This window comes from Pelmatolapia mariae, linkage group LG4, assembly GCF_036321145.2.
Source record: "Pelmatolapia mariae isolate MD_Pm_ZW linkage group LG4, Pm_UMD_F_2, whole genome shotgun sequence".
NCBI classification, from domain to species: domain Eukaryota; kingdom Metazoa; phylum Chordata; class Actinopteri; order Cichliformes; family Cichlidae; genus Pelmatolapia; species Pelmatolapia mariae.
The window spans coordinates 33567341-33584959 of record NC_086230.1 but is presented as its reverse complement, the minus strand read 5'-3'; the positions used below and the strand labels follow the sequence as shown (position 1 = coordinate 33584959).

The 17619-nt window shown below is 42.8% G+C and overlaps 1 protein-coding gene across 1 annotated transcript in view; it reads right to left on the bottom strand.

The window, feature by feature from the left end:
- LOC134626561 (xylosyltransferase 1-like) overlaps window positions 1-17132 on the bottom strand; it is a 43669-nt gene extending 26537 nt beyond the window's left edge. The window contains exons 1-4 of the mRNA XM_063472487.1: window positions 16758-17132; window positions 6064-6616; window positions 3232-3398; window positions 1055-1257 (exon numbers count right to left, since the gene is read on the bottom strand). Coding sequence (XP_063328557.1) covers window positions 1055-1257; window positions 3232-3398; window positions 6064-6616; window positions 16758-17042 — 1208 coding nt within the window. The 5' untranslated portion in view covers window positions 17043-17132. The remainder of the gene's footprint in view (window positions 1-1054; window positions 1258-3231; window positions 3399-6063; window positions 6617-16757) is intronic.
- Between the last annotated feature and the right edge of the window lie 487 nt (window positions 17133-17619).

Sequence of the window (17619 nt, the reverse complement as noted above, 5' to 3'; positions counted from 1 at the left end):
AGCTCACACTTGCTCCTAAATTGCTAGAAGACCTGCCTGAGGCGTTTACTCAGGAAGGCGAGAGGCAGCTGGATCTCATCCTGCTTCTCAACATCCCTGCACCAGTTCAAACACACCGATGAGCCAAAACGTATCCTCCACCGGCCTCTTTATGTAACCTCGTTACTGCTTTACATAATTCAGGACTTCTGCTGATCACTGCCGATCCCTTCACTCAAATAAAAGAAAAAAGAGAAAAAGATCCCATCAAACCGAGACACGGGACAGCCAAGAAGAAATGCTCTGCTTCAAAGCTGCAGGTTCACAGCTCGCTCTGGTTTACAGTCGTATAGATCAAGTTACCAATAAACCACAAGAGCATCAACTCAAACAAACAAGGCCCACAGGACTGGGCAGATTAGTGGCTGTTAGCTGACATGAGTGGCACAGCTTCCACAGCCGTCTGAAAGCTACACCTGCAGCCGAGGAAGTACGAGGAAGGAAGAAGCCAGCAAGAAAAACTGGCAGAAAAAAATGTGTCAGTTAACAGATTATCAGCATCACAGCCCACAGGAAGATCTGACTGTAATTACAACTCTGTACGCTGCCATTGTGTTCCTTAAACAGAGGATTTCAAATGATGACTGACAGTGTCAGGCTTTTACATTCAGGAGCAAACCACACTGCAAACCAGGAAGTAGCCTGACTTACAAATTTTATAAAAGGTCATCACGTAATGACCTTTTAGACCAACTTTAGGTCTGACACATCTTCCAGCATTGGTGGTACTGTTGTTCATGGGATTAAATGGTGAGGAGGTAGTTTTGGAAAAGCTATTAAAACCTCATTGTCACCCACTTCCAGTCTATTTTAAACAGATCTGTGGTGTTTTATCCACCAAAGGCTGTTTGTATTTCTGCAAACTGACCTTTTCTTACATCACCAGAATCAGTCAGATCACACTTGCAGACCTAACATAAACAACATGAACTACGGGCACTTTCAGCTGGGGCTCATCTTCACACTGTAATCACACGTTTTAATATCAGGTGTAAACTTCAGCTCAGGCTCTTACCTGATGGGGTAGTCTGCAGCGCTGAGATTGATGAAGAAGTCCCAGGACCAGTCGGCCATTCTGAGGAGGTCCTCCATGCTGCGTAGGTACATGGTCAACAGGCTGGCCCCGCCCCAGATGGTGGCCATCCTCCAGGGAGTCACCCGCACGTTTGGATACCGGCTGGCCAGAGACACCACCTCTCTGTGGAGGTAGTTGGACCTCTGAGAGAGGGAAGGGATCACAATTAAGAAATATGACAGCTGTGATAGGCTCCACCCCCCCGGGATCCACTGGAGGTGGATTTTTTTCAGCAGTTCAAACACTTTTGTTGCTGTGGACATCGACAGAGCTTCAAAACTGCTTTCTCAACCATTTCACAGGATTTATAAAGCTCACTATAAACGCACATTTAGCTCCATTTTTCAGACAGTGTTTTTTCGCAAGAGTGAAATCAAGGGTGTCGGATTCGTCCCAAGAGATGTGGACTGGGCGTCATACTGCCGGCTTTGTAGTCACTGCTGCTAAATGCTTTGGTGCAGGTTTAAATGAGGGAACAAGAAACGCTGCCTAAAAGTGGCGTGTTATGATGTAAAAGTCTGATTATGAGCCGGTTAATGTTGCACAAAGTTTTAAAGCTTCTCAGCTGAAGACGTGAAGAAAATAACAGAGTCAGATAAAGTACTGGGGGCGCTCGCTAGGACAGTGGACAGCTTTGCAACAGAGCGTGCACAGACTCATGGGACTGTTAATGTTTTTTAATCAACCTTTATTGTAGCAGGAAGTCCCACTGAGATGAAAATCTGTTTTCCCTGGGAGACCTGTTTGAGGCTGAAGCCACGCAAACTCTCAACATAATAAAAATGCAACAGATACAATTTATAGTGGAGCTTACACAACATGATCTAAAACAGCAACAGCAGTCTGAAGATAACACGCAGTCTCTGCATTCTTTACATCAGAAACCTGTTTAAGTTTAGATGTTTTGCAGGATTAGTGTTATTAAGTGTTCCATAGAAAACACTGTCACGTTGTTCGACAGCGAGTGCTCCATCATTACTACAGTTTGTGTTTGTTCTCTGATCGTTGTCTTAATTACCGCTGACAACAGTGTTAAGTTTAGGTAGCAATGAGCTACTAATGACTGAGGTGACTGTGCTGACGTTCATTAACTGTAACTGTTCTTTAAAGCTGCAGTGTGTCCAAGTCCTGCTGCAGAAGTGAGATCTCTGTCCCAGTGTTGGCATTCATTATTATTAATTATTAATTACATTTTGTTACCTGTGTTATACTTTCCTGCTTTTTTAAAATCACACATTTTAATGAGTTTGACGTCTCAGCGTAGCAGAGCGGGATTCCCGCCTCGTTCCACCTACGGGTTTGTCAATGAAGTGTGACTTTTTTATCAAGTTCATCTAAAAGAAATGTGATGAGAATTAAAAGCACCAAGGCTGAAACAACAAACCGAGCAGAGACATGGTTCCAAAAGTAGTTTAACCTGACCCCAAGTTAAAACAAATCAGACCAACCCAGCGCACTCGATCACACAAACAGGAAGTACCTGAGCAAAACAACAAGGCGGTATATACAAGAAAAGTGAATTAATCTGTTTATACAAGAAAAAACAAAGAATATAAACCAACCACGCGGACTAAACCTTAGATCTTTTCACGAGGAATACACGACTGAAAACTGAAAGCAGCAGCCTTTTCAAACAGCTGGGCAGCTGCAGACGCTTCAGCTGCAAACCCATGAGTGCAGCCACGGGGAAGCCTGCAGGGAGACCCTCCCTCACACATCATTTGAAGCCAGTCTCAAACTTTCTCCAGCATTCCCATATCAAAAACTGGAAAAAGTTCCAACCCCCACAGAGGACACAGTCTGGTTGTAACAGCACAGCACTTCAGTCCCAAACCTGTAGCTAGACTCTGGTTAAGGGATAAAAGCTGGAACTCCCTTTAACCCTTTAATGCTGGGCTCCTAAACCCCTGCAATGGGGACAAAACAAAGTCCCCAACCATAATCTCTGTGCACCAGTGGCCCCTTGACTTCTGGTTCAAGTCTTATTTTTTTGTTCTTTCAGTTACGTTTGATGTTCAGAAATTCAAGTTTATTTATGTTTATAAATTTAATATTTATAAAGAAAAATTAAGATATTACAAAAAAATCCTGCTCTGGGTGACAGTCAGCAGTCCTACCTGGTCCACGTGGATGTAGTAGTAGTGTGAGGTGTGGTAGATGGCTTTGAAGAGACGCTGGAACTGACGCGAGGCTCGGCCGTGGACGACCAGGACGAAGGCGATCCGTACGGGCGGAGAAGCATCGGAGGCGTCCTCGTCCCACTGTACGTTCACATTAGCTTTACCTGGACAGGAGGAGGTCGGTTAACATCTCGCTGATAAATCCATGAATCTCTGCCTGTGTGAAAAGTGTTCATCCCATCCACTTCATACTAGCAGGTGAGTTTTATGGTCTTATGAATAATACTCCTTCTTTTTTAGTCCATTCTCCTACTTCTCTGCTTTTTGATGCTAAAACGGTTCAATTCAGACAGGTAAGATAAAGAGGGCTAATGTTTAACTGTCAGTCATACAAAGATAGACCCCAAAAATACAAATATGGACCTGGAAAGAAGCAGAACGTTTCCTTTTTAAGACATCAGCGCCACTTCTAAGCTCATTCCTCACTCCAGTTCTTCACTTCCGCCTTTCCTAGACATGCCGTCTGCAGCTGGCCGAGCCAAATCTTGTACATACAAACGCTCTGACAGCCTAATGCCTCCTCCTCATCCCGCCGGCCTTGGCTTGCTTGGCTTTAATTAGTGACCTTTTTGGGCTGTGGAACATGCTGGGATTGGAGTTTGAGGGGGGAATGACAGTAATCAGGCGGCTGAGTCGAACGCAGAGGCAGAGATGCGTCAAATACGCCCAGGGACGTGCACAGAAACACCAAACTCCTTAAAAGACCGAACGCATGCCCGTCAATCTGAAACCAATCCCCTGCCCAGCTTCACTCTGAGGATACAACCACTGGTGTGTCATCAAAACAACCTATAATCATATAAATTAACCCTCAAACGGCCCTGAGTAAATCATTAGTCAGCCTTTCCAAAAATAAGACTACAAACTGCTTGTTTAATTAGGGTGTAATTATGCTGGATGAGCATCGTCCTCCTCTGTGTCCATTCATGCTTCAAGTCCCTGAAAATAGAGCTGGCACCCGTGAGGGATGCCTCTTTGCATCTACGGCACGTGCTCAGTTAAAAATGTTTCTGAAAGGGTAAATTTGGAAGGCAAAAATCCCTTTTCCACTTACTGCAATCTGCCACTTCAAAGCAGCCACTTGTTCATGTCCTTTCTGTCTTTAAATCTGTCGCCCATTCATTTGCTGACAAATGAATCACTATGTTAACATGAAATGATTTTAGGTCTGAAATATCCTAGGTTAATACATGCAGACTATGAATAAATCTCGAGGTGCTCATACACGTGGAAATTTAGTCGCGCTGACACCCGGAGCAGACTGCATCCTGCAGTGATGGATCGCACCACCACAGCTGTCAGCTACATCGAGGTAAAGCACATTTCTGAACGTGCAATTTACAGATTATCAAAGTAATCTTTTTATATCTTCATGGCAGGTTCAGACAAAGAGGGTGGGCAGCTTTCATCTTGATGCCACCTACACATCCATCCTTCAGATGGTCAAGAAAAAAACTATCAAACTGTCTCCGTCCTGTGTTTTGAACCAAGTGTTTCGTATTTTTGGACATTTGCAAACGTATTAAAAACAAAGACATGCATATCAACTTGTCATGTTTTTCTTTATATCTTCATTATGTCACCATTTATACTCAGATGGCATAAACAGCTGTTCATAAACACCAAACAATCAACAATAATAAATACATATACTTCTTCTTCTTCACGAGCTACATGTTCATTATATAAACCAAAGCATGGATTACAGGCACCGTCACCGTTTGATGAACAATTATTTCACAGATATGCATGACAACACATTCCTGGTACCCTCGCTGTAACTGATGCCATGTAAACAACAAAAATATTTTATCACCTTTGCCACATTAAAAATAAATAAATGCTTGTGAGACAGCTCACAATGTGAAAGCCGTCTGAAGTGACACATTTATTCGCCCCGGGCAGCTGTTTTTGGTTATTTTCTTAGAAAGATTTATCGTAAATAAGAAACGCACAGCTTTAGAAATCAATGAAAAATTGATCGGATGCTGTTATAAATTGCACAGCCAACATGTTCTAGATGTGTATAATCCTGTAATCCAGGGCAGTTTATACAGTAAGTTTCTTTCAGACTGATTAATATGTCTACATACGCTACAATCATAGTAAGAGTAAGCATGTCTCCATTAATGTCAAGTAATCTCTGTAATCTGATTGTGTTAGTGTTTAGCATGTCTGATGTTTTGTGTCTTCCTGCATCTTGTCGAGTCTTCATCGGTGTTAGTTGTTCTGTTTAGGTTACTTCCTGTTTTATTTTGACGGTAAAGTGTCTTTGATTAGTTTCAGCTGTTTCCTCCCTCCTGTTTCATGTGTTTCTCTGAGCCTCTCTGCTTCTTTGCGTCCTTCTGTTTTATTCTTGGACTTTATAAACATAACAGATCGTTCAACCTCTGCTTCATCAAATCGATCGGCTTCTGGCGCCTGCGTTTGGGTTTTTCACCCTTCACATTCCAATTCATGACAGTAATGAGGATGACTATGACTCACTTTTCTAAAAAAACAATTTATTTTATTCAGAGGTCCTCAGTTCATCTTCATCCTCAGCTGTTTTAGCTTCGTCCGCACAGTCACCTCCCTTTATTCTGATTGGCTCTCCCTCACAAAGAGAAGGTTTGAACAACATTTATGCAGCAGAACATAAAGTGTATAAAACATTCCTTTAACCTAAAATTTAAGGATGTTTATGACTTTTGTGATTTTTGTTGTTGGTTATGTGAACAATATGAAACCCGTCTGTTGTCACCTGCACACACTGAGATGTGATCTTACCTTCTGCGGGGCAGTAGCGAGGAACTTTCTGGGGCATCAGCGTCCCCTCTTTGTGTTTGCAGTACACCTCTACTATCTGCTGCCGGCACTCCCGGCTCTTGGCTCTGGAAAGAGCTGAAATGGCTTCTTTACCGCTGATCTCACACTGCAGCTGCTCCTTCCTCACCTCCAGACCAGGCGGCAGCGGAGGAGAAGCCGGCTTCTTGGTCTGGTAGAACGGTGAATCCGGATTGGACCCCTGAGCCGGCGCTGCAACCGTTGGCAGCTTGGGGTGGGCTTTACGGATGTGGGTGTGGTTGCGATTGTGGCCCAGCACTCTCGGTTGGATGGGAGGGTACTTGAGGACCTCGTTGGCAGATTTTCCCAGCATGCTTTGCGCTTGGCTCTTTTCTAGCTTACGTTTGGCATTTCCGACTGGCACTCGCTGGCTATGTGATCGGGCCCCCAGGTTGCTGTTGCTGTCGATGGTGTCAAAGTCTTTGGGGACCGAGTTCTCATTATTGTTGCTGTCCAGGCGGACTTTCTCTTTGGGGCGGTGCGAGTGGTAAACCTCCTGCAAGGAATGACAAATATAGTTCTTACATAAATCAACAACTAAATTAAATCAAACCAAACTCTACTTTAACGGTTACAAAGACAGGCTGTGCATCCATTTAGAATTATATGATGCATTGTTTAAGAAAAAAATTTGCATCGTCATTTTGAATCCAAATACTAAAGTGATGGACGTGGACCAGCTGCAAGAAAATAAATAACTTCCAGCTAAATCTGAAAGTGATGAGGCTAGAAAGGAAAGTTTGGACAGGACGGGAGCAATGCTTAAGTCAGGAAGACCATTCGGACCCTTTAGGCTATCCCTTCTTCACGTACATGTTAAATGTACGGAGCTCCACGTGTTACACCCACGTGAGCTCGTTTATCTCCTTGGAATGAATCAAATGTTGTTCCTGCACATCACAATAAAACAGACAGCAGAAGCAAAGACTCGACCACACGCCGGGGTCCACAGCGCTATAATCAGAGCCTGGTGGTCGTCTGTGTTTCAGCAGCATCGCCACATGACCTCGATGAGTATTTTAATCCCACAGATCTCCCCATATCTGTCTTTCCCAGGATAAAGAGTGCACACACACACACACGCGCACACACACACACACACACACACTAAGTCCCAGCAGGAAGACAGTAATATCAGCTCTTGCCACCTGCTTCTCAGTCAACCTTTCATTATCTCATCTGTAATATCAGCTTAGAGGAAAGAGTGTGTGTGTGCGTGTGCGTGTGTGTGTGTGTGTGTGTGTGTGTGTGTGTGTGTGTTGCCACAGTGAACATTTTCAGCTCTCCTGCCATTATTATAAGTGTGATATCCAGGAATAAAACCTCCAGAGTACAGCAAGAGATAGATTTCACACACACACACACACACACACACACACACACACACACACACACGCACACACACACTTCTGTTTTTCCTTCTTCGTTATCTTTCTTGAAACATCTGACTGAGGTTGTTTCTTACCTCTAAAATATGTCAGTCTGGACCAAAGTCTCGAAATTCAACAGAAAACTGTGAAAAACGTCTAAACTCTTTAACCTGCTAACAACAATTTACACACAAACACAAAATAACCACAAAAAGATCCCAAAGACACCCCCCCCCCCCAAAAAAACCCCCAAACAAACCCAAAACACGATGAAAACCAAACAGCCACAAACACAACGCCATCTCAGAGGCTCAAAATACCAAAGAGACACAAAACAACCAAAGGAACAAAACAAAACCTCAAAGAAATGCAAAGTGACAACAACAGAATGCCAAACGCACACAAATCATGTCAAAATGACCACAGAGAGGAAAAACTGTTACACAAAAACAAAACAAAGGTAAATGGACTGATTCTTATATAACGCTTTCCGACTCCACCTGAGCACTCAGCGATTTATACAACATCCCTCTTTCACCCATTCAAGTGCTTTCTGTCCAACATTCACACTCATGCATATTCTGATGGATGCATTGGAGAGCTGCTTGGAGTTAAGAATCTTACCCAAGGACATTTGGCATGCAGACTGGAGCAGCCAGCCATCCAACCACAAAATAACCTTACAGACAAAAAACATTATCAGAAAGAAACAAAAAAATGACCACAAGAAAAACAAGATGCCGACACACTCGGCTCAGAAACGCTAATAAAATGACACAAACTGACTACAAACATAAAAAAGCAGGACAGCAGGTAGAAAACTGGCGTATGATGATGATGATGTTGTTTTTCCTAACAGCTAATATTACTCCTTCAGTGCAAACAGGAAGATCTGTCAGAGATTTGTAAATGAAATGTTTTTTGTAATGAGGCCGATTTGATGCCTTTTCGGGAGTTTTCCAAAATGCCCTCGAGCGTTTCTGGCTGTAATTCGCTCGACACAATAATACAAGTTTGTCTCTCCTTCAAAGATCCACCTCCAAAGAAAAGCAGAGCGTTTTTTCCCAGAGGGCCGTGCATTCCATGGAGACCGACCACAGCTAAAATACCACCGCTTACCTACAAAGACATCATTCTTTACACTCACAGAGGGACTGAGTCACTGCTTTCTTGCTCGTGGTGCTCCTGTGTGAGTCAGTTTGCTCTCAGCCACTCTCCTTCTCAGCAGGTTCCTATTGAAGCCTTCAGACCTCCTGCTGCTCCGCGATAAAGGAGACACACAAGAGACAAGAGAGGCCGTTCCCCCGGGCGCCGGGGGCGAGGCAGGGAAAGGGTGGGAGGAAAGAGACCTGTTGCTCTGACATCTGTTGATTACAAGTTCACACTAGTAAGGATAATCTGAGAATGCCTGGATCTGGTGTGGTGACAAGAATGTGTGGTGGTGTTTTCTGGGAATGTCTGAAAGTGAGGGAAGAGCAGCAGCACGTCAGGGCAGAACAGCCACTTACACATGTGTGACTATCAGCGAAAAGCTGCTGTGCTCCTCATATTTATCTGCATCTTGTAAAAGATCTTGAAGTGTTGACAAAAAAGGCAAGAGTGCACAGACGCCTGCTCCGAGAGATGCACCAGTGAGCCACAACATTAGAAACGCCTGCCTCACAATATCCTCGTTTACATTAACACATTTAACTGGATTAAAAGCCTGACTGGTTACACAGATCACCAGTCAGATTGGTCTGTTACATCCACCAACGACATCAACGCAACAGGAACACAATGCAGGTCCAAAAGTCACAAATGTGAGCGAAGGCTGTGGCACACAGCAAAGGTGACCATGCAAAGATAAATGCAGGCGTTTGTTTACATCAGAACTTCTACTCTTTCTGCAAAGTTAGGCAATTCTCCACAGAATGATCATGGATACTAACGGACCTACAGTTCACATCAAATGCCACCTTCACCCTTTATTATCACCCAGTAAATCCCAATAAAGTCATGATTCAGTCTTATGAATGAGCCCACAGGTCTCTGTTACTGCTTTTACAGTTCAGACCAAAGTCTGCATCCGTCCACAGAAATGGACATTTTTCATATCAAATGGTTCTTTAATGATTCCAACTGCCAAATATCCAGTACCACGATGTCTCTAATGTCTGCTCAAATGCCCCCCACAGGCAGGCGGTGAAAGGGTAGAAAGAGGCTGTTGTTTTCTTGGCAGCAGTGATTTGGTGTGTTGTGACAGACAGAGCGAAAAAACACCTTCATATAACGCGATAAAGAGCCCTTTCACATGGCTGTAGGCTGCATCTGTACACAGCTCTGGTTATGCATTAATCAAGCTCCTGTGTAGGTGTGTTTACCCTCAGTATACCTGCGGGAAAATGCAGACTGGTGGGCAGTGAAAATCTTATAGGCTGCCTTATGTTGGTCATGTTTACAAATCCATCCATGAAGCAGAAAAGGTTGGCAGGGCTTCCATGGTGCCTGAGATGTTTTAACTCACAGATGGTACGTTTCATAAGGCCTGTAGATTTCTATATGTCTCACAGTGAGAGCCATTATGCAGACGTTTCTAGTTTTTCTACTGCATCTTCATAATGTCTTTTGTAATTAATGTATGCTGAACTTAAGCTGTGATAATTTCACTTCTGCATGAAAGTGGAGCCTAAACACAGAAGACATACGAAATGCTTTAAAGAAAATGATGATCTACTAGCTCATGTGAACGTCCTCTCGAGTAAAAAGAAAACATCAAAAGCTCAAAAAAGTTTGCCACACAACTAGTTAATTCCCAGCTTGTGGCGAATGCATGTTTCTCCCAGAAACAGTTGTTTGCCAGATGGTTGCAGACTGGTCCCCAGGCCATGATTGCTATGATTGCCACATTCACATGTTTCGGGGTCACATTTCTGCAAAACCTCAACGCACCAGCCAGAAGAATGACTTCCTAACTTGGGAAATGGGATTGTAGGAATAGCATGTTATAGCTTAGTAATGGGATTATGATATCGAGTCTCCTACACCACCGCAATTTGTTTTTGTTAACATTTATTTTGTTTAATCGAGTGTAAGAGCTAACCTCATCTTTTTGCAGCTAAACGTGACTATGATAATAATCCTATTTAAGATAATGTTCTAATTACTTCATACAGTTTGACCAACTTTGAAACCAGACTGTCAGTTCTTCACTGTTAAAAATTTGCGTGAATATTGTATGAATTACGTCTTGATGCATGCTCAATCATCCAGGTAAGTAAGTCCCCAAAAGTTAATTCTGTTCATCTGGACATAGCGCTGTCAGAGGGAGAAACGTTTCTCCCTCTGACAGCGCTATGTCCAGTTGTATGAATTAAAAATACTTTTCAGATTTGCCCATTCTTAATACAACGGTGTGAATGGCACACAGTTGGTGGTTTGTTTGTTTTTTAAAAAAAGGCTCGATTTTTCTGATTTTTTGGGGTCTGAATAAACAAATCTGAGTAATCAGACCACTATATTTGGCAATAAGTGCACTGTAGCTCAAAATACACACTGGCACTAAATACACAATGATATGGGAATAGTAAAATAATAATATTCATCATAGTTTAGTAAACTATGATACTGAGTGACAGTTTTGGGGGGGTTTTAAAGCGTGATTAGGAACGCTCATTTATTAGCCATACAGGATGATCATTATCTCATCTTTAAAAAAAAAAACAAAAACTGAGTCTGCCAAGGCAAAAAAAAAAGAAAGAAAAAAAACTGACAAAGAAGAGCATCACGTCCCAAAGGAGATGAATGGAGTAATCTGTCTAAATAGAGAGATTGAGAGACAAAGGAAAACCAGAGCCAGATGGACAGAAAGTAAGCTAAATGGACTGTAATGAGGGTTAGGATGGTGCTGTGAAACCTGACTGAAACCACCCCGGCACCAACAGGGCGCCCCAGGATTACAGCAGGGATTTACATCCATCCATGCCAGATTTACTGAGAATTATATCAAAGAAAATACAGAAAAACATAAAGCAGCTTCGTGGTTCTGACAGCGGTCTACGATGCTAAATCACATATACTGAATTAGATTTGGACCATCGCATCAGTTTACTTGTGTTATGCTAAGCGGCTGCTCTGCTGGTTTCAGGCACTGCTACCAGGTTTTTCCTTAAAAAAAAAATCTAATTTTAGATTTATATGCATCATTAACACCATCAGAGAGACAGATCATCCCAATTAATTCTGCATCCATAAGCACAAATATACAATCAGAGTCAAACAAATCATCTTCAATAACTAGGAGAGTCCTGCAACAGCGGGTCTGGAAACCTTAGATCAAACCTGATTGTTTGATCTCAAATCATTGTGCGAATTACCATAATCAACAAAAGTCCAACACCAGGTCCAAAAACAAAGCTGCAACGTCTACACCACAGAGTCAGGACCCAAGATTATAACATTTACTTTTTCCCAAATCACTTTCAAATCAAGTCCAAACATTTTGCTCTGATCTCATCATGGTGTTGGAAAGCCCCCCCCCCCCCCCCCCCCCGCCCAAACACTAAAACAAAGCCCCAAATGTTTCATAATGAACCAAGTCCAGGAACAGAACCCTGATCTCAACATCATGGAACCACTCTGATGATCCAAAAACAGAGCCCCAAGCTCAATGACCCTGTCAAGACGTCCAAAAATAGAGACGTCAGCATCAATGAGTCAGGAACCAAGACCAAAACCAGTCCCAGATCAAGATTCAATATCTGTCACCAAGTCCAAAAACAGAAACCTTATCTCAACATAATGATATTTAAAAAACTTAAAACAACGCTAAAATATTTACGTAATGGCATCATGACCATGCTCAAAATCAGTTTGAACCAAGTCCAAAAACAGAACCAATGTCGAGTCCTGCCTGAGTCTTAATAAGCCCCATTACACCATCAAGCACTGTCCAGGTAAGAAGTGGCTTTTTTTAAACTAGCTTACAATCTCAAATCCATGTAGAAAATATTGACATGAAGGCAGATAGCATCCCCAGTAAATGTACAGAGCTCCCGTCTCATTTTGTGTCTGTTAAGAACAACTTATTGGTCTGAAACCCAAATATTTTACATCATTCTGGGGCCATCACAGGTTTACAGCCGGTATGAAGGATATCTGAGGCTCCTGTGCGTCACACGTTCATCTTCATGACAATCAGCCGGATACATCAGAGAGGCAGACTGACAGATTCCTAATCTGAAGCCTTACTGTCCTCACGCTCTTAAACTGTTCTCACTCTCCTTTTTTAACAATGTTCGGTGCAGAGATACAAGCGAGGACACACAGACACACAAACACAGCATTTAGGGATTATTGTACAATCTAAACTAGATTAGAAAGTATAAATCCCATCAGAGAAACGTGATCCAAAGAAATCCTCTAATCTGATCTGACCTGGCTGTTAGTATGTGTATCGGCTCTGACACGCACAGCGCGGTCAGCACGCTACACGTGTGCGCACAGACAGCTTCACGGGGCTTTCTGAGGGTTCACGTTTGATTTAAGAGTTCAGGTTAGAATCAGGATTAGGCTGGGGTCAGCAACCTGGGAAAGCTTTATGTCAAACAAAGTCCTCACAAAGACACAACTGCAGATTTCAGAGTTTAAATACCAGCAGTGTTCAGCTTTCCAGCAACGGCTGTGTGTGTGTGTGTGTGTGTGTGTGTCCAACACACTGCAGCCTCGTTTATAACATCCAGTCAAGTGTGCTCACTACAATCCCGAAAGGCGCCACAGTGACACAACTCTCACATTCATCACACCTTTGAGGTGGAGGACCGCACTCATACGTGACTTCTATGATTGTGTTTCACTGAAGCAGGTTTCCTGTTTCTGCACATGCCCAGATAAAAATGTAACCAGGGTTAGGGGCAACTCGTCCCAGGTCTGATGCTTCCTAGCTATGCTCAGAATATCTCGTTTTGTTCCAACATCCTGCGGTTAATGTTATAGAAAAGTTACAAACCCAGAATATATTCACCTTTTAAAAAAAACAAAACAAAAAAAACCTTGGGGATTTGTACTGAAAAAACGACATCAAACTGATAAATTAACACATCATACAACCTGTTGATATTTCAGTTACTATTCAAGATGTTTTTGAGGTTTGATGTCCAGGAAGACCCCAAATATTTAATAAAAACATTAAACATTCAAAAAATTTTGAAGTTTGCTAAATTTTGAATAAAAAATAAAAGATTTTCTTGAACATTTAACAGTTAGAATCTGTTAAATATATACATCATAAGACAAAGAATGGTAAAGATTTTGAAACTGGCTCTTGGGCACATTTAAAAAAACTGCAAGCTTTTTGAACAGAAACAAGACTGAAACAGGACGAATGATGCTGAACTCTCTTTTAAAAAGCTAAAGCAGCTCCTGCCTATTTAACCTAATGGGACAAAAGTTTAATAAATCATGATTGTGTTGTATTAAATAGCACTTTAAACTACTGGTTGAGACAAGAAGATCATCAGGAAAGTGTTTACTGAGCTCATAGATGAGGGGTGAAGTAGGGTAATTTTCCCACAGACTTCTATACAACCTGAAATCTTTTTGAAACCAGAGTCACTGCCCCCTGCTGGCCATTGGAAAGAATGCAAGTTTAAGGCATGTCACCATTGCCGACTAAACCAGCGGTCCCCAACCTTTTTTGAGCCGCAGACCGGTTTAATGTCAGATAATATAAATGCACCAACAACACTGAGAGTAACATCCTCCTCTCTGGTCGCTATGGTAACGCGTAAATATTTTTTTCAAAATAAGACACACAGCTACAACAAGGGAAACCAAGTAAACAATAAAAACCCTGAAAACCACAAATTTCACACCCGAGCCTCAACTCTGGCCTAAACAGTCGCGGCCTGGTGGTTCTGCTCCACTCTGACAGGAAGTTCAGATGATAGAAAAGTAGATAACGCTGCATGTAAACATTGAGGTTTCTGAAGGCTGCCAACTATTTAAAATAGGACATTTCTGAGTAACGAAAGAATTAAATATACTTGTTTTATTTCCGTCATTAAAGCACGGAAAAGCTGACCTGTCCAAGTCTGTAACAGACAGGTCGCAGGATGCCGGGATCCTCCCAACTCATACAGTGGAACGACTTGGATCAACAGCCACATTGATACAGGCTCAGCATTACAGTCATACCTCCAGTGCGATCAGAATATGGGATAAGTCCTGTGCCTTTCCAATCACCCCCACCATCACAATCACAAACGCTGACTCCCACAGTGTTCTTCAGTGAATCGGCGCTATCAGAGTTCTCCTGAGAAGTCCAGACTGTGGCTGTTTGGAAACATTCTTGTTCTCTGACACGGCCGGATAACACGTCATGTATTTTCTAGAACAACACCAACATCTACTCTTAGTTATCAAACAGCTTTTTAAGGAACGGGCCAACATGTTCTCACAAAGATAGGACATAAAAGCACACACTCGGTGTTTCAGGGGGAGGAAGCGGTTTTCACTGAGTTCCAGCAAGTGATATTTTATTGGAAATGGGATACTGCTTCCTGCTCACACACACACACACACACACACACACACACACACACACACACACACACACACACACACACACACACACACACAGAGTACATCCATGTCATTAAAACATGTGAGAACACCTGGATCCCAACAGGTTTTTCTGAACATAAAAACACAAAGGAATCTCAGCAGGATGATAACGAGTACTGTGCTGTGCCTGAAATGAGCTGTGGAGCATTCACGTGGAGATGAAGATGGAAATCTAATTATGAATGTGAGAAGACAGAAAATTACTAAAATAGAGATTTTCGGGTTTTGCCTTTAAGGTAAAACTGCTTTAAATTTTAGCTTTCGGGTAAAACTTAAATACAGGTTTGCTAAAGAAATTCTACACAAAGCCTCATTTATAAAAGTCATTTTACAACTTAATATCAGAGCAGACCGGCTTCCATTAATAATACATGGTTAAATCTGTTTTCCTAGTTCCTTAAGTGTTGCTACAATTCCTTAATTTTAGTAAGGAAACCTCCTAAAATTCAAGCTTAAAACATTTTCCTCTAAGAACTCCTGATTCTGTGCAAAATTACATGACACTAAAATAGGTGTTAGAGCTTGAAATGAAACAATTTATCAAAATATGATGAAAAGAATTACACCAAAAGTTATATTGTTGCAAGACTGGACCCCATCACCAAAACTTTCACTTGATATGCTGCGTCTTGGTCATAATTCACAGTAAAAAAAATCCTGGCACAACTTCCCCTACTTCCAAGGTGCATGGAGAAGATGAGAGAATTAAAAAACAGGAACTCCAGCAACACTTGAGGAAAGAAGAACAACTTTAATAATTGACCAACGCGTTTCGGCTTGTGGCCTTCATCAGGGTCATGTTAATTTTTTAATTCTTGGTCATAATTGCCAAGTTTTACACACAGACCCCAAATAAAAACGGACAATTGTTACCTAATTTGCTCAAATCATTTCCTATATTCCTTAAGTGTCGGTGCAATTCTTCAAGTTTACCAAGGAAACCCCTAACACCTAAACCGAAAAGCATTTCAGGCCCAAACCTCATTCTGTGCAAAAACACCAAAGTATGAGAAACTAAAATGACTGCAGGCTTAGAATGAACAGATTCATAAAAAACACGGTGACCTTTCACGCTGAAAGTAACACAAATGACGTTTAAAACGTGAGACGCTGCCAAACCAAACTCCAACAACAAAAACAGCCATTTCCACATTTTCTCGGTTGTCGACCCTTAAAGTTAGATTGTAGAACAAGACTGGGGTCATTTCTTTTTAAATGTCTGCGTTATCTTTAATTCGGCATTGATATTAAAATAATTAAAGCACGTGATCACCCGTAGTTTTCGTTTCATTGTCACAGCAATCAGCTGTTATGAAGCGTTAATGAAAACTGGCTGAGGCACACAGCTTAAAGTGATGAATTGATTAACCGGTGCTGATACGCTCTTAAACTGTAGCTACGAATGAGAAGGTGGCGCAGTTTACCTGCCACAGCCGCCAATAATCGACACCTTAAATTGGCTGTTTTTTTAAATTAAGTTTGGCCTACAGACCCATCTCCCAGACGAAAGCGGGCAAACTATTGACGGGAAAGCCAAAACAACAGGCAGCAGCTGCAGCATCCTCTCCGTGGCTGCCATGCGGCTTCCTTCGGCTCGTTCTCCGAAAACACGCGTGTTAAAATCTGATTAAAGCGCCTCGTGAAGGACATATCAGTCAAACCCACCGCCTGCAGCTGCTGCTGAGCGGCCGCCTTCCCGACCAGCGGTGGCGGTTCGCCCCTCTTCTGCAGCCCCCTCCGCGGGTGCTCCCTGTCGGCTTTGTTGAGCCCCCCGGTTCGGTCCTCTCTCTTCTCACGGCTCCTGGCGCCTCCGTCCCCGCCAGCAGAGTCCAGGCTGCTGAAGTTCCACACGATGAGAGTCTGGACCAGCAGGACGGCCAGAGCGGCGACCAGCAGCAGCGCGGACCTGGAGCGCCGGGCCAGCCTGCGGGCGCACGGGTTACCGTTCATCTTCTCCTCCTCCCTCCCTTCGGGTCAGACTTAGACTGAGAGCTCCATCCGCTAAACGCCGACAGCGGGGTGTGAATGCTCCCCTCCGCGGCCAGAGAGCTGCTACTGGCTGGCAGAGAGCAGGAGGAGGAGGAGGGAATTTGGCACAGACTCGAAATGAGGAGAGGGTTTTGGAGGCAGTGAAGAGGACGCAGAGGCCCTCATGCGGCCGTTTAACGTCAGCAGTTCAGAGAAAGTCTTTAGACTGAGATTCCCCGAATGCACCAGTGAACGACTCAGGAAATCCTTCCTGCCTGTGGATATATCTGTACGACTCCCCCATCCAGTAGCTGTACCCTTTATTACATGCTGCACAGTGAAATAACAAAGTTTTACAGTAAAATGTCTGTAATATTCTGGATATTTATAAGTAAGCTATTTGTATATGTTAGAGCTGTTTCTTATATTTTGTAACGTTATAATATATAATATATATGGCCTGTTGCCGTTCCTACTGTCTTGGACCGACTGTAACCACATCATTTCTTCTGGGATTAATAAAATGTTCTGAATCTGATTCTGTAGTGACACCTCAGCA